Source organism: Rattus norvegicus, chromosome 7, assembly GCF_036323735.1.
Source record: "Rattus norvegicus strain BN/NHsdMcwi chromosome 7, GRCr8, whole genome shotgun sequence".
Taxonomy (NCBI): domain Eukaryota; kingdom Metazoa; phylum Chordata; class Mammalia; order Rodentia; family Muridae; genus Rattus; species Rattus norvegicus.
The window spans coordinates 127,863,449-127,882,134 of record NC_086025.1 but is presented as its reverse complement, the minus strand read 5'-3'; the positions used below and the strand labels follow the sequence as shown (position 1 = coordinate 127,882,134).

Below are 18,686 nucleotides of genomic sequence, written 5' to 3'. Positions count from 1 at the left end.
ATATATCCTGATTGCCTTGATCACTTTCTGAGGGCTACAGGAATTGAACATAACCTCTAGACTAACCTATGCTTATGCAATCCATTCTGTGGAGAAAATAAGCAGTTAGTTCTCGACACTGGTACATACTTACAAATGTGCACTCTTAAAACAATTAGCCATTTTTCCCACAACGTCTTTCTGACATTAGGGGCACGCCTTCCATTTGACTGACGCTTGTTCAAACTGAGAAGAGCTGTGGTTTTCTTACCATCCAGGCTGTGACGAAGTCCCCCATCCAGGTTCCTACAGCAGCTAGTTTCATGAAACTTTCATTCCGGATGCCCATGTAGTCTGTGATGAGATATGCTCTGTGGAAACAGAGGACATTGCCCAGTCTGAGAGAGCTGTCCAGTCAAGTCTCCCAGTGCAGCCAGACACATGCTGTCTTTCCCCTCTTAATAAGCTACCTGAATGTCATCTCATATTTGCTTACACATTTGCAAAGGCAAGGGAACATTTGGAGCGTGTTTAGGTCAGTTTCAATTAGACTTGAAAACTGATTGGGAATTTGACCATTGTTGTGTGTGGTCCACCCTTGAGCTGCAAGACCGACAGCAGCTCTTGAACATTTGAACAGAAATCCTCAGCAAAGCCTTCATTTCACACTCACTCAAGTGTGAGCAGAGCTGAGACAATTCTTGACATGGAGAGCCTGAGAGGAAAGACATGTTCTGTCAAGTTAGAACCACTGGGCAGGTGCTGGACAGGGCTTTGGTATATCACACCAGGATAATGTTCAGAACACTGTCAAGTTTTAAGAAAGACATCTGCACAGTGAACTTAGGCAATGTTTGATTTAGTAAGTGTGGTTTCAATTACTATTGGAAACAACAGCAGTCAGAATGCATCATTTCAGTTTTATACAGCTAATTCTTTTTTCTTAATCTTTTATTTTTATTTTAATTTATGCACTTATTCACCTTGTATCCCAAATGCACCCTGCCCAATCCTGCTTCTCCTCCCAGTCCCACCCTTACAAATCCACCCCCAACACCCTCTCCCCTTCTCCTGAGAGAAGGGAAAGCCTCCCTTGGGTACCACTCCACCCAGGGACATCCAGTCACAGTAGGCCTAAACTCATCCTCTCCCACTGAGGCCCAACCAGGCAGTCAGTTTGGGGAAGGGGATCCAAAGGCAGGCAACAGAGTCAGTGACTGCCCACGTGCCAGTTGCTACGGGACTGACATGAAGACCAAGCAACACATCTGCTCTGCATGTGTAGGGGACCCAGGACCAGCCCCTGGCAAGCTCTTTGGTTGGTGTTTCATTCTCTGTGAGCCTCCATAGGCCCTGGCTAGTTAAGTTTGTGGGTCTTCCTGTGGTGTCCTTGATCCCTCTAGCTCACTCATTTCTATCCCCTTTCTCTACCTCAAGGCTACCCAAGCACCGCCTGATGTTTGGCTGTGGTCTCCACATCTGTCTCCATCCACAGCTGGATGAAGCCTCTCAGGAGACAGTTATGCTAGACTCCTGGCTGCAAGGATAACAGAAAACTGCTAACTCTTGTTTGCAATAACACAATTCATACTCTTTACAGCTCATGGAGAGAGAGGTCATGATACAGCAGCATGAGTCTCGAGGGAAGCATTGCCTTCTCTATTTCTCATATTATCATTGGTACTAATTATTACTTTCTCATGTCTCTAGGGAAACTATGGTATCTAGTTAATATCACGTGAGTAAATAAAAGATTACTGCTGATCAAGTTTCTCTCCCCCACTATGTTTTTAACCTCAGGTTTTTCATTCTGATTATTTTAATCTCAATTTTGCCCCTTTTCCTAAAAATTAAGATACCACACGATTTACATTATTGATCAAAACCTGCTTCTTCTTCAATTAGTTTTAGATAGATGATAACATGTTTTCTGTTTATCTACTGAAAATTGTAAATTCCATTTTTTAAACTGATGACATGAAAACCATCTTTAATTGGGTTATTTTCTTCCTGGCATTATTTTAGACAGTTCTATTACTTAAAAAAGAAAAAAATCTAGATTGTTTTTTAAAAGAACCAAATCTTATACTCTTAAAATAATTCATTTTCTACAAATTTCATTTACCTTGGTTAGAAAGTCTAGGTCGGTGGTTCTCAACCTTCATAAAGGTGATACAGTTCCTCATGTTGTGGGGAACCCCAACCATAAAATTATTTTCATTGTTACTTTTGCTACTCTCATAAATCATAATGTAAATATCTGATATGAGGGATATCTTATATGTAACTCCCAAAGGGGTTGAGACCCATGGTTAAAAACTACTGGTCTATGAACCCCCAGTGAATGTGATTGTTGGGGGGAGGGCGGCAATGGGGGGAGGATGGAGAGGGGAACACCCATATAGAAGGGGAGGTGGAGGGGTTCGGGGTATGTTGGCCCATTAACCGGGAAAGGGAATAACACTCGAAATGTAAATAAGAAATACTCAAGGTAATAAAAAAAAAAACTACTGGTCTATGTAAATGTGTTGAACTCTTGTGCAAACATTGTAGTTGTTGATTGGATTTCCATAGTATGTGAAGAAGTATAACTACAAGAACTTGTGTGTTCATGATGTGTACTTTGAGTATAGTGTGCCCATCAATTTTCATCTAGATACAGCAATGTGGCTTACTACTCGAGTTTTACAGATATGGGGAACAACATTTAGATTTCCTATTCTAAGTAAGCACGTAACAAATGAGTAAGCTTACAGTATAAATATCCCTGCCTCTCCCATAGAGTCTAGTAATGATTATGCTATACTTGCCTACTGCAAGTACTAATGGAGATATAAAAACATGAGGAAGATCTCCTTAGTACATTAGTAGACGATGAAGATGTAACATCATGGATGAGTCAGAGTAAGAAGCCAACGGTTGCATTAGCCACTACTCAGAGCTACTGCATGTACTGGACGCCCTCTGTTTTAGGCTCACTGACCTGAGCACTAGTGAACACAGCTTGCTGTTACCCAGTTCATCACCACAACCGTCACTGAATAGCTCTGAGACACTGAAATCCATGCACTCTGGAGTATCACCTTTGGCAACTGCCCATCGTTTTCAATGACACCATTTTGATGAATATGTTCAATGACATCTTACTCCCTGTACATCTATCTTCTCAATGAGTAAAAATCAAAAGGGTACATTTGTGTGTGTGTGTGTGTGTGTGTGTGTGTGTGTGTCCACGCGCGTGTGTGCATGTGTGCGTGAATGCATCCTATTTTGTTTTAGCAGATAGCCTGAATATACTTATAATAGATCAATGATCCAGCCAAGAACAACTAAAATAAGTCTAAGTAAAATAAATAAATATATATATAAATAAATAAGCCCTCTTTTTTTTTCTTTTTTTTTCGGAACTGGGGACCGAATCCAGGGCCTTCCGCTTGCTAGGCAAGCGCTCTACCACTGAGCTAAATCCCCAACCCCTAAATAAGCCCTCTTAAATCTGCTTAAATGTTAATAAAACAGAGACTAAAGACATCGGGGCAGTATATTGGAGACAACTGTGGATCTTCCCTGGAGACACTTGCTCATTCCAGATGCAAGGCAATGAAAGCTTGGCTTGGCTCATTCACAGAACAGCCCCTGCAGTCTGAAGCAAGAATATTGGAAACAAAGAGTTGTAACTCTGGTGAGAAAGAGAGAACTCAGAAGAGGACACAACGTGGAGCTGCTTTGCCTTTCCTGGCATTTGTCATACTCTGAACTTCTCAGGGGAAGTGACCACAAGACTAAGTCAAGTCAAAAATATTGTTATAACATATGCTACAGAGACTAGTGTAGATCATAACTCATTAAGAGTGGGGTCTAGGAAAATACAAGGCCATGAAGGGATAGAGCAGTGATTCTCAGCATGTGGGTTACAACTCCTTTGAGGGCGCCAAATGATACTTTCAAAGGAGTCTCTAAAGGCCATCAGAAATATCAGCTTTAGACATTTCAATTCATACCAGCAGCAAAAATTACAATCGTGAGGTTACAATGGAAATGATATTATGGGTAGGGATCACCAGGACATGAGGAACTGTGCTAATGGGCTGCAGTATTAGGAAAGTTGAGAATCACTGGGATAGAACAGAGAAAGGGGGCATCCTTGATGAACTTGCAAATCATTCCTCACCACCCTCACCATCTCCTTTATGACAGGATTACATCCCTTCAATTTTATTCTTCCAACAGAGAAAGGGATGAGCCTCTTTGGGAAAATGAAACATAAGCCAGATTCTGTATACATTTTGTACATGATCTGCTGGATATTTGGAAGTGAATAAACAATAAATATGACCATATGGTTGAAAGCCCAGATTAAAAATATATTTAAACATAATGAGCTCCAGGAAAACAGGGAGAAGTTTGAACTATTTTATTCACCGCTGGTATCTCAGCAACCACAGGGCTGCCTGAATTAGGCAAATGATCACTAAGCATTTGTTTAATTTATAAGGAATGGAATATTCATGCTCATATGTCATGGGTAGGTCTATGTATACTAATCTTTAGAAACATCAGCAAGGGAGAGAGTATGGGAGTGGGGGGAAGGGGATAACATTGGAAATGTAAATACACATAATATCCAAGAAAAATAAAATTAAAAACCGTCAACAAAATGGGGGTTGAATCATGGAGAACTTATACACAGAGGAAGGTGATGGAAACTTGAGGTGGTGGGTGTGTTTGCTTTTCTCTAAGCTGCATTTGTAGCACCTTAATGTATGGTAACTGCCCAATTTACCTCAAGTCCTCTATGATGGGAGGTATAAAAACTGTACTTCTCTGTGGCTATGGGCATATAGTGAGTCCTACCTGCTATAACAATATAGATGAAATAGTGCTGTTTACGGCCCAAAGATTTAAGGAAGAACAGTGATGTATGAGGACCAGAAGTTAGTCTTATTTTTATTGCTTTTGACAAATATGTTACAAGTGTGCAGACCTGACATAAAAACATCTAACAATTACTTCAATAACTTGCACATCAATTGACATTTAATCCCATTTCCCTGTTGGGTTCTAAAGAACACATAATTCTTTGATTTTTTTTTCCTCGCTTCAATAATTTTAGCCAAAGGGAAGATCACTATAGAAACTGAAATTGTGAAATTTCACATACTCAGTTGTTGGGCATAGATTCAGAATTAGTTTTCATTGCTGGAAGGCAATTATAATTTTACTTTTGCTTGGCACTACAGTTAGTTATTTCCGTCCTACATCATGTGGACTTTGGCTGGTATTTCTGCTATTAATAGATCATGAAAACCTTACATAGGTATTGCCTTTGCAGGTAAAATTTCTAAGTTCATCTCTTAGAATCTACCTTCATTCTTTTTTTTTTTTCAATTGTTTTCAAATTTTAAGCTAAACTATCAAACCCATTACACATATGTGGGGGCTTCAACAGACAGCTTCTTAGAAAGGGAAGTAATTAATTATCCTAACAGCTCAGAAATAAGAACAGCGAGGTCCATATTGCATTCAAAAAACCTGGGTGCTCGATGACTAGAATTAATAGAGTCAAAAATGAGCTAAATTGTCAGTGAGAGCATACTGAGATGAATGGTTCTTACAGGTGAGAATCCTGATCGCTAACAACGAAAGTTCCAGTTCACATCCACCAATTATTTATACTAAATGGGGGTAGTCAAGGCCAAGTGATTTAGGGGTTGCGTCCCTGAAAGTTTAACAGGGCGCTATAAACATAGATCACCAACCCAATATGGATTCATGCCTCGCTGCAGATCCATCTGTGGCCGGATTCATAATGTCACGGCTGTCTCTCCCAGCCAGTTTTGGGCAGCATAAACAAGATTGGAGGCTTGATACACCGGTAAATCACAGGTAAAGAGTTGACTTACTGCCAGGAGCTTGCCCCAGCACTGGTTCTCTTTAGAAGGCAGCCAAGAAGAGATGGAGCAAACCTTGGTTTTGTGAAAGTAATGGTTGCTTAGTATAAATAATATTTACTCTTCTTGATTCTTCCTCCTTGATTCTTTGCTACTGTGGGGCCAGAAGCCTATGGCTTCAGATGAATTAATATCTGTGGCTTATGTGGGAGGGGGTGGTGGATTTATCACTAGCATTCTGGCTCATGGGCCAGGAGCCTCTCACTTGTCAGGCTAGTTAGTTCTTTGTGAACCAAAGAGATAGCAAAGAAAAAAATTAAAAATCCTTTACACAGGCAAATACTCACAGACATATACACATTCAAATATACATATATATCTTTAGCAGAGCCCGGTCACCTGTCTCAATCAACTCCAAAAGTGTTCATGCATGCTTATATACTTAAACTGGTACCTACATGCATACATATAAACAAACAGCCATAGACACGTTTGGATGGATACATAGAATAGAGCTCCCCAAACCAATCCTACCATCTTTCTTTCTTTTCTCCAACATTTTTATAGATAAAAGGTCTTAGAAAATTACCTCATAGGTAAAACATTACACAGAATTGGAGTTACAAAATGATGTTGATATTAAGTCCAAAGCAGTGTATCATTCTATAAGCTCATTATAAGTTCAAAGCAACAGTTTCACATGGCGTTGTCATATAGTGTACACCTGTGGCTTCATTCCTGGAACTGACCTAGAATGAATGATTTTCCTTGAACACAAACTTGTCCCAAGTCTATTTCTCTTTTTTAGGGTAACTGTGAAAGCTCATTGTATTTCTTATTATGTAGCCTTAACTTACCATTATGAAGAGTGGGCACTCTTAATTCTAATTTAATTACATTTCTCTAGCAAAACAACTAGAACCATGTCTTAAAACTTTCTTTCTAAGATTATCTGAATCAAATCAGGGGTTCTATAAAATCATTAATTCATCTAAACAGCATTAATTCATGAAAGTTCATCTTTATCTTGATCTTCAAGAAAATCTGCTCAACAGGCTTGACCAGGGATTATTATATTAACTTAATAATGAACAGGAAAGGCATCTCAGCTGCAAGAAGCAATCCTGAGATGAAGTATCCTTGGGACTTTGCCTCTCAAAGCCTCACCCATCTTACTCTATGGGACAAAATGGGCCACCTCCAGGAAGGCTACCTGCTAGGCTTCTGACAATTTCAACAGCAAAACTCTATGTCAAACAAAAATATCCTTGGGGAAAAAAAAGCTTTAAGTATTCTTAACTTACTGAGGTTAAAAACAAAACAAAACAAAAACTTATTGCCACACCAGAAAGCAAGCATTTAAAATGAGTTAAATCTAAAATCATTTTAGGTTTAAAAATGATTGCCACTTTTCAGCCATATAACCAATCAGTGTCCAAATAACCACACTTTGGTATTGCTGCTCAAAAATTCTCCCTTTGCCTACTAAAAGACTTTGATGCAGTTCAACACACATTCAAGAACTTTCAGGCCAGAACTGGGCTATGAAGATAGGGATAAATGAGTATGGTCATGCTATAAATATTGCAGACAGTTGTGTAAAGTACCCATGAGTGATTGAAAGTGTACCTAGCCCTCAGTGCCAGCCTGCCAGCCTAAATTTCCCAACATTCCCCTTCTAGTCCCTCTGATTTCCATACAGGAAACATTCATATACATTGACCCAATCCGCCCTGAATATGTAGGCTTTATACTAATCCTTCGTTTTGTTCCTTAATAAACCTAGGCCCATTCAGTGAATGCCATCTGTGTGAAATACAGGCATGCTGTTACACTAACAGTCCCCCCTTCCCTTCACTCTCAGCCTAAAATCTAAAGTGATTTCTGTAGGCTCTCCATTCTCTTCAACTTATCTGTCATCACTGATCTGCTCATAATAATTTCTAAATATGAAATTAAATAGTCTCCTATTTCCTAGGATATTTCTAGTTTGTAGACTCTTTTTGTCATTATGATGACTTCTGAGGAAGAAATATAGCTTACTGGAGGAGCCCGGATCATGAGACTAGAAACCGGTTTTGACATTACTATGGTTTGGACCTGTGCTGTTCCCCCAAAGGGCCTTGAGATGAAAGCTTGGTCTCCAGCCCCTAGCACCACTGGGAGGAGGTGGAACCTTCACAAGGTAGTACCTACTGGGACCTCTAGAGGTATAGCCTTGAGGGGCTTAATGGGCCATGAGATGAGCAATTGGCTCCATTAAACATGCCTACTGTGATAGTTTACCACGACATAAGCCTTTACTAGTTATATACGAAAACACCCAAAACTTCGTTTAAAATAGATTTTTCTTATTATAGGCTGATTATCTCAGTAATCAGTATTTGGATAGGAAAGGGAGGCTACTGACTCAGCAACCTATCTCATACCTCCGTGACCTGGAAAAACAATACTCAACCTTGATTATCATGCATTTTCTTATAATAGAGCATGACATGTATGTAATATGTAGGTGTACCAATATTATACTGAATCAGATATAACTAATACATATTAAGTAGACATTAATTAAACAGCGAATTCACACATGCAAGCCAATTTTGAGTAGCCAACGCCCAACCCATTTCCAGTTTTCAGGATGGGGCAACCTCAACATCTTAGTAGAATATAATAAGAATTGTTAATGGATGGTTGTATGTAAAAATATTTAGCATTATGAATAAGGAACAAAATTTCACTTCTCAGGATTTTGGTCAATATTACAGGATAAAAAAAAGACTATGTTTCTAGGGTAACAAGTTCATGCTAAACAAAAATAGAAAAGGTTAAGTTAACCGCTGTCCAGTGGGACTTCAGGCCCACTCCACAGAAGGATCTTATCTAGTCTGTAAGCTTAGGCAACTCCCTGTGACTGGTGAGGTGATGAATCACAGAGGAGAACCTATTGCTGCCATGTTCTTCAGCCGACCTCACTCCTAACCATGTTCCAAATACTCATCCTTTACACCCACAGATGAGTGTGGTTCTCACCCTTTATCGAAAGAGTTTCTTTATACAGCAGATGAAAGACATTCTAGAAAGTCACCGCTGGTCAAAATGCAGAGAACACCTGCCCCTGGGGTGCCCAGACCCAGTTAATAGAACTCAGTCTCTACACCTAAGCCTCAGGAAACATAGCGGAAGAGGGGTCAGAAAGACTGCAAGAGTCAGAGAGCCAGAAGTCTACAGCAAGATTGTGTCTTCTATACATGACAGGGAGGCTGCACCCAAGCCACCTCAACAATACAACAACACAATTTGACCTGAACAATGACAACACAGGTGGGGGAAGTCTCATGGGATCCCACCCATAGACAAAGAGCTACAGGTATTTAACAACTGATGAGAGAGGAAGAGTTAGTCCTCTCTAGTGAGGGACCCACTTACTATATTTACTCATACACACACACACACACACACACACACACACACACACACACACACACGTTATTTAAATAACTTGATATCAGAGAAAACTGAAAGTTACTTGTGTGTGTGTGTAAAAGTGTTGTTTGTGTGTGAGACAATAATAGTTAGACAACACAAAGTCACAAATTTGAGAGTGACATAGGAGGCTCTGGAGGAGTAGAGAGAGGTAGAGAAGATGTAAAATAGGGTGTGTGTGTGTGCATGTGTGTGTGTGTGTGTGTGTGATTTTTAGATGTAAGTTTAATTTTTAAAAGGCAAACCTCTAAAACCTGTTTGCATTTCCTCAAATAATATAATAGTTCCCGCTCTCAGGGGCACACAAGGATAAGGAGACCCTCTGAATGTCACTTGGGTCCTTACAATTGTCTTTTGTGTTACAGTCCAACTCGAAATCAATCCACCAAGTCCCTATCATTCTGTGACATGCCTATTGTCACTACCCCCATGGTCTCTGAATCTAGAGTGCCACTGTCTATCTTCCTGCTAAGAAGAATAACTCAGTCTGTACACTCAGAAACCTCTGCCGTTGCCTGCAAAATCACCCCTCCCCTGGTTGTGTCATAACCCTTAGAATATACCACGATGTCGCACAACTCTCCTTAAACATTTAAACCATTTTCTCACATTGCTCCACTCTGTGGTGAAACCAGTTCAGCAAAGGTGAATGACGTGTGTCATCCACCTAGGCCGGGCAACTTCTTCATCCAGAGTACGGTATACTTTAGGAACACAATAACTATATACATGAATTAAATAGCTAACTGATTAGAGTAAGAAGATTAATTATTTAAATAACCCATCACCAGAGAAAACTGAAAGTTATATAAAAGCATTGAGGTGAAAACAGCTTATAATAATATAAGGTAAATTAGAAGATAACATCGAGGATAAATTATGAGCCACTTAATTATGACCTCCTAGCAGAGGGAGAGTGAAGTACCATTGCTTTGTAAGAGAAAACATTAGGGGCCATAGCATAGTCGAATCAAACTGAAGGGAGTGCCCTTGACCGTCTGCATTTGTGTTTTAGTTGGCTAAAAGTAAAAAGGTAAAAAAATATTGTAAGCCTACTAAAATCCCAGTTTTTAAAAGCACCCTTTAAGTTAGATGGTATCAATCATGACGTATATTTTTAAGATTTTTATTTTATTTGTATGTGTGTGCACCTGCATATATGTTTGTGCTCTCTGTGCATGTCTAATGTCCATGGAGGCCAGAAAGAGTGAGTGATAGTCCATAGAACAGGAGTTCCAAGTGGTGGTGAGCTGTCGCATGGGTGTGGGAAATAAATCTGGATCTTTCACAAGAGCAACATTGCTCTGAACCACTGAGCTATCATTCCAGCCCCTCGAATACATAGTGCGGTATATCAGTTTGCTGGTGTAAGTGATATAAAAGCCATATAGAAAAATACATTTATTTTACCTTTGTGAAGTAAAACAAAGACAATTTACTCCACTGTCCTTTGAACAGACGGTGCCAAACTACCTTTGCTGTTTGTACTCAACAGAACTTAGAGGTCCTCAAGGAAAAATGTTACACAGACTTGTCCTTTGAGACATCTTTCTGATTATTAATTAATTAATTAAAGCATCAAAACGATGGCAAAATAAGCCTACCTTAACTGCCAGTGAACTAAGCACAGGATAGTATAAATAAGACCCCACATCCTTAGCAGTATTCAAATGAACAGATCCAACAAGCCGCCCTTGCTATTACAAGCTGAACCGGAATGGCGTTAATTCACTTCCCCGCCTCATGATATGTCTTCCACACACATTAGAAGCTCATGATAATCACAACAAAGATCCTCCTAAGATTTTGAGGCTATTCAAAAAACAGGACATGTGTTCCGGTGGATGTGTCTGTGAAGGTAAGTAGTTTGAAAAGCCAAGCTAGGTAAGAAACTGGTAAATATAATCACCTTTAGCAGAAAGTGCAAGCTGTCCACAGGTACAATAAATAGGGGGAAAAAACCTAGAAGATGAATCTATGTCACTACTTACTACAAAAATTTCAAATCCAAGCTATTTCCAAGGGCGACTCTTTCCTCCCGTGCCCTTCCCTCCTTCTCTGTCTTCTTGATATGAACACAGCCTTTCTCTTCTCCTCCACACCAGCTCTTGTCATTTATAGTTCTTATCCTTCCTCGTAGAGCTAACCACCCTTATTAACACAGCTAAGCAGTGACTAACGTCCACATGCTACGTCATGTGATAGAAATGTAAAGACAAAATTACTACAGCACAGTACATATTCTCTGCATGATCCCAACTATTTAGCGGTCCCCCAAACCCCTTAAAATTCACCAGCTGCTCAAAATTAAAACCATAGTCTATTTAAAATGAAGATGTGGTATATTACCAGAGTTATATTTCAAGAACTATCAACATAGTACAGTTTGAAAATTTCCAGGAGGCTGGGCTTGAAGGACATACTCTAACACAGTGTGGCAAGTACAGGAAACATCAGATTTAAGGTTTCAGGCATAACTCACAAAAGCTTACTTGTCAGCAGAGAGATTCCGTTATTTATGACTGAAGCTGGTACTATGCTATTGCACTCAATGTTAACATGAATAAAAGCATAAAAATTTCACACACTATGAAAGGATTACCATATTTAAGCATCTCATTATATGATTATTGAGTAAGATTAATGATATAGTGTTGTCTAATTATTATAACCATAAAAAGTCAATGAAGCTCAGTTTGGTTACACATCCATAGGAAAACAAGGACAAAGAGATGTGAGGAAAGTCTAAGAGAACCTCTCTGTGAGGTGGCGTTATGTGAGGACCACAGTCTTACAGGCTGTGTTATAGCAGGTGCTTATCAGGATCCTGTAAAAATAGACAATTCTGCCAGACACCAAGCCACAGTGACATATGGCAAACAAAAATGTTTAACCACTGGCTTTGCAATCAGAAGTCTCCTACCTGGCAATGAGATTTGGCTTGGTGTTTTAAACGTCCAAGGGACGAGGGTAGGGATCCAGTCTTAATTTCCCTCAGAGCCATTCACACATTCAGGCTGTGCATCTCTTTATTTCCCTCAGCTGGCCAACAAGTGCATCCTTTCACATCTTCCCTTTTTGTACTCAGCTATCCCTGAACTGTGCGCGGCAGCATGCCACCTTATTTTATGGGAGTTCACAGTTAATGAGTTTGCCTCAAGTCTCGGGAGAGACTTCCAACTTTTGAACAGTATTAGAGCTGATGTTGACTGTAAGACTGCATGAATGCATTTTGCATTAGGAGATCACCATCAACCTATAGAGGTCAGGGGTGGGATGCTATGGGGTGAATCTGGAAAGTTCCTTCAACAATTTCATAACCTCACCGCTGATTGACCAGCTGGAGGTGATCTTTAAGGAGAAGTCTACGGAGACTTTAAGAGAGCAGGGTCTCGTTGATGGAAATGGGCCATAAGGACTTTGACATTTATATCTCAGATCTTCCCACACCCCTCTGCTTGTTTCACTGTCTCCAGACTAGCCATGGCACCCTAGTCTGCAGCCATGGACAGAGGAACTACTTTGTGCCTTCCTCACTGTAACAGATGGAAACCCCCTAAGACCATAAGCCCAGATAAATCTCTTTCACCTGAACTTACACTGTCAGCGTGTTGTCACGATGACCATGTGTGTCACATACATGATCCTATGAAGCACACACAGCTCATCAGGTTTTGACCAAATGGATAACGCAGGTGTAAGTAACCTGGAATTATTGGAATCAGGAGAGGAGGACATTGCTCCAATATCTGAGAGAGGTTAAACAAAGGAAGTACATATGCTAAGAAATCTTATGCCAGTAAAGTTGAGATGTTGATTTAACAAACTGATCTATTTCTAGAAAATCATCTAGAATACACCAAACTATACTGGAATAAAAGGAAGAAGAAATTTTAAAAAAATAGACCTACAACCACTCACAAAACTTATTTCATAGCTATGAACTTCCCCACAATGAAAATCTAGGTCCAGATGTGCGCATGGGCACCCAGGGACTTGTGAAGGAATGTTGACAGCGTGATGTGCATGACAGTCTGAGACTGGAAACAACCAGAATGCCCATCAACAGAACGGATACACAGATTGTGGCATTATCACACAACGCAGACGACTCAACGGTGAATGTGAACAAATCAGTACACCGTAACGCCTGATGGATCACAGGAATATGTGATGAACAGCTAAAGGAAGAAACACACTGCAGGACTGCAAATGTTCCTAAGCTCGGGAACAGTCAACAGTTGGCAACACTAGGAAAGTCTTCCCTGAGGTAAAGCTATGAAACATAGCCCGAAAGACAGACAGTGGTTGTCTGTGAGGAGGAGGGGTTTAGTGGTTGTCTGTGGGAAAGAAGGGTTTAGTGCTTGTCTGTGGGAAGGTCGTTTTAGTGGTTGTCTGCAGGAAGGAAGGGTTTCGTGGTTGTCTGTGGGAAGGGGGTTTAGTGGTTGTCTGTGGGAAGGAAGGGCTTGGTGCTTGTCTGTGGAGAGAAGGGGTTTAGTGGTTGTCTGTGGGAAGGAAGGGTTTAAAGGTTGTCTGTGAGAAGGGGAGATTAGTGGTTATCTGTGGGGAGGAGGGTTTTAGTGGTTGTCTGTGGCGAGGAGGGGTTTACCATTATGGAAGTCAGCCAGAAGTCTCTGGGACGCTTGGGCTGTTCTTTCATTTAACGTGATGGGTGATAACCTGGGCAACACAGATAAGTACTTCACATGATAATTCCCCTTCACAAAATTCTGTTGGGCATATGTGTTATGTAAGCCTTTCCATAGGTATATTAGTCCACATCTCAGAAAACTGAAAAACATAAAAAAGGAAACCTGTTTGCATAGTAGAAGCCCCAGAAGAGGTGGATCCTACAATCATTTTGTAAGAAAAACACCAGAGTAACGTTTGAGAGAAAATTCTTTTTAACCAAGATTGAAGGTACTCATATTGGGACATAGAGGAAGAACAGATTCCTGAAGTGTGATCTAGGCTCTGCCTTGGAATGGACAACCCGAGATAAAGCCTCGTGAGGAGACGTGATCCAGAATAGAAGGCGACATTCTGGATGCATGGAATGGCACTACATAACTGAGCGCCAACTTCAAAGCCTATGGAAAACCAGAGTGCTGGATTTTTTTTCCATGAAACGCTGTTTAACTGGACATCCTCTTAGCATCTAGTCACAGAAAGGTGACCTTTTGCTGACTATGAGGGCTCCCATCAGTGTATAGAGCAAGAGATGAGGTTAGGTACCATTAGCAGGAGCCACACAAACTTTGACCCACTTCTTTTATCTGAAGGGGTAACATAGCAGATCATGTTGGAGCATACACTCACTGAGGTGACTTCCTGCACTATGAGAGTTATTTGGAGGAGACTGGTAACCCCTATGAGGCTCCAGCACAGCCCTCAGAATTCTTGACAGGCAAGCTCATTAGACATGACTGTTGAAAAGAACAGAAAGGTCCAGAAAGATGAGACTTCTGCAAATATCCTCTGGCCATGTAGATGGCCAGGCTACCCAGGGAACTGTGGGATCAGTGCACACTCTACTCAGTGGAAACGCTTCAACCGCTGTGGAGTTAGGGACACACACAGACAATGCAGGGCTGAGTCACCTATGAGGACCCTCTGAGGCAAAAGTCCACACTACCTTGAAGGTCTACATTTCAACAATGAATAGCAACAGAAAGACACACAGGGAGGTGAAGAATAATTAAGTGGGACCACACTTTCGTTGGCTGTTACTTTAAAAAATGCGAACTCCAGGGCCTGAGCCTGGAGCAGAACACCATTATTCTATTCCAGTTAATTCAGTGCTGAAACATGAAAGCGATATTGAACCCTTTACTGGGGCATGCAGGTAGAGATTCGAGCCATTAATTTGATAGGTTAAAATATGTCAGTGCAAACCTGCAATCTGATTTTGTGGAGCATCTATGCCACCCACATAGGATGCCAGAGATTTCTGCACAATCGGCTTAAGTTTGGCAGACATGTTATACCCCACAAAACTGACAGCGTCAGATTCTGCTAGCAATTAAAAAGTCTGCTAGGGATTTTTCTCCAGGCAGTGCAGCTTAGAAACATCCATTCCTGAAAGACTAGGCACTGAGGATGCCTCCCAGCCATCTGCAACTTCACATAAAAGCAGCTGCTTATCCTTGAAGGAGAGGACCACCCACTTATTCATTCTTTCAGCTATATAGATTGAATACCATCTATAAGCCATAGACTGTGCTAGGTGATGGGAATACCAAGATGAATGAGACACAGCCATTACCATACAGCAAATGAAAAAGGGCTCGCAAACAAGCCCTAAGGAGAAATGCTGTGTGAGAGGAGCTAGGCTGGGATGAAAGCCACCTGAATCTCCCAGGAGCAGGAGCAGAGAACAGAGAAGGCCTCAGAGGATAGGAGAAGGGCTGGAAGGAGAAGGAAGCAGATGTCCAACGGAGAGAAGCACCAACAGGGGCTATAGAATGAGATGGGAAGGTGACAAGGTTACATGAGTACCATCTATGTTGTATCCTTAAAGGATTTTCCATTTAGGGAACTGTGTCAATCAGGGTACAACAGCAAACAAGCAGCAGCAACAATTGTAGACGGATGAAGATTGAGGATAGTAAGGTACAGGTGGTAAAGAATAAGTGATAGATGAATGGGAGCGATAACTGGAAGATCGATGATAGGTGAATGTAAGTGATAAATCATAGATAGATAGATAGATAGATAGATAGATAGATAGATAGATAGATAGATAGATGATAGATAGACAGACCTAGGTAGGTAGGCAGGCAGGCAGATAGATACCTAGGTAGGTAGGTAGGTAGGTAGGTAGGTAGGTAGGTAGATAGATAGATAGATAGATAGATAGATAGATAGATAGATAGATAGACAGACCTAGGTAGGTAGGCAGGCAGGCAGATAGATACCTAGGTAGGTAGGTAGGTAGGTAGGTAGGTAGATAGATAGATAGATAGATAGATAGATAGATAGATAGATAGATGGATAGATGCATGCATGCATGCATGCATAGATAGATAGATAGATAGATAGATAGATAGATAGATAGATAGATAGATAGATAGATGCATGCATAGATAGATAGATAGATAGATAGATAGATAGATAGATAGATAGATAGATAAAGATAGATACATACATACCTAGGTAGATAGGTAGGTAGGTGGTAGTAGATAGGTAGATAGGTAGATAGACAGACAGATGATAGACTAACAGATTCTGAATAGATAGATGATAGATAGATAGATACATAGATACATAGATACATAGATGAAAGACAGACAGATGATAGACTACAGACTCTGAATAGATGATAGATAGATAGATAGATAGATAGATAGATAGATGGATGCATGCATAGATAGATAGATAGATAGATAGATAGATAGATAGATAGATAGATAGATAGATAGATAAAGATAGATACATACATACCTAGGTAGATAGGTAGGTAGGTGGTAGTAGATAGGTAGATAGGTAGATAGACAGACAGATGATAGACTAACAGATTCTGAATAGATAGATGATAGATAGATAGATACATAGATACATAGATACATAGATGAAAGACAGACAGATGATAGACTACAGACTCTGAATAGATGATAGATAGATAGATAGATAGATAGATAGATAGATAGATAGATGGATGGATGGATGGATGATAGATAGATGAAAGACAGACAGATGATAGACTAACAGATTCAGAGTACATATGCACTTCATATAAATAGACTTATTTCAAAGAATTGGTTTATAGAATTATAGTGTTGTAAAATCCACATGCTCTGTGGAGCAGGTAACAGGCTTGAAGAACCAGATATGAGCTGGAGTTGGAATATTCAGGAACGTCTCTTTCTCTGGGAAACCTTAGCTTTCATTCCTAAGATCCTTCAGCTGACTGCATGAGGCCCACCTCACACTGAATGCAAGTCTCTTTACCGTTACTTAAAGCCACCTGACTGAGGACACCAAGCACATCTACCAAACACTGTCAGACTGATTCCCACATTCAACACTCACCAACAGGTGCTGAGCCCAGCCAAGTCAACTTACAAAAAAAAAAAAAATCATAGAATTTTGCCAACTTACATTTAAAGATATATTTGTATTTCTATGCAAAACTATGATCACCATAAACATCTGAAGAAATATTGTTGAATTATCACAATTCCAAGTTAAGATTTTTAAAGGTTTTTAATTTTTTGTTTAGTTTTGAATGTGTGTGTATCTATGAACCAAACACACGTGTGGAAATCAGGGACAATGTATAGGAGTCAGTAATCTCTGTCCACCAGGGATTGAGCTCAGGTCATTTGCCTAAATGGCAACACTCTTACTCTCTGAGCCATCTCACTGGTCCCTAATTTAAAAAAATAAACACAAAAATTCTATAATATCATCTCAAATTTCACCAACACACACACACACACGCTCATGTGAATACTCACAGATATACACACATGTGCATAGGCACATGTGTGCATACACAGACCTGTACACTCTCCTGAGTGCATGTGTGCACGTTTCCACACAATGCACATACACACACATGTATGCATGCCCATGCACACTCATGCACATACATGAACAGACATAGACTCTCATGCACAAACACATGGGTCCAAGTACAGGTGCTTGTGTAACACATACACACAACTCATCAAGCAGAAAAGTTACTTCTCATCAATGCCATCAGTCAACTCTCATTTACCATCTCTCAATCTTTCATAGTTCACATGACAGGTTTCCAAAGTACTTCTGATTATTTCTTAGGTCACATGAAACCGTAACCATGCCTTATTAACACATGATCATTTTTCTTTCATTTCTACACAACTTCCAGCCCCTTCTTGTTACTGATACTAGAGCTGTTTGTGCCGCCAGGCACCATCATCCCTCTGTTCACATCTGAACAACTGCACGCTATTACAAAATTGTCACTTTCATGCCCAGTCTAAAAAGCATTGTCTCTGAAACCAAAGATATCCACCTTGAATGCCTCATGAACACGGGACTCATGTTTGGGTTAGATATTTTTTAATCAAATGACTCAATTTTCTCATCAAAATTAGACCATTTCTTGAACAACAACAAGAACAACAACAAAAATGTGTTCAAACCAGCCCCCTCTTCTCAGTGGTCAACAGCCTAAGAGCAGGGATGTTGTTTTAGCGTGTAGCTCACCAGCAGCCAGCCCTCGAAAACCAGAAGCCTGCTAGAGCCTTGAGCCTTTCAGGTCCCTGTGTGAGCAGAGCCAGTGATGTTTAACAAAGCCCAAGGCTGTAAACACTCAATGGATGCTGGTTAAATCAAAAGACAGAG

General features: G+C 40.3%; 1 protein-coding gene across 2 annotated transcripts in view; it reads right to left on the bottom strand.

Annotated features, from left to right (window-relative positions):
- The window catches only part of Tmem117 (transmembrane protein 117), a 462,083-nt gene that overhangs the window by 216,810 nt on the left and 226,587 nt on the right, over nucleotides 1-18,686 (bottom strand). The window contains exon 4 of one of the 2 annotated variants that reach the window (NM_001271239.1): nucleotides 251-350. The exons of the other annotated variant lie outside the window; for it this stretch is intronic. Within the exon in view, the coding sequence (NP_001258168.1) occupies nucleotides 251-350 (100 nt within the window). The remainder of the gene's footprint in view (nucleotides 1-250; nucleotides 351-18,686) is intronic. 2 annotated transcript variants of the gene reach the window in all.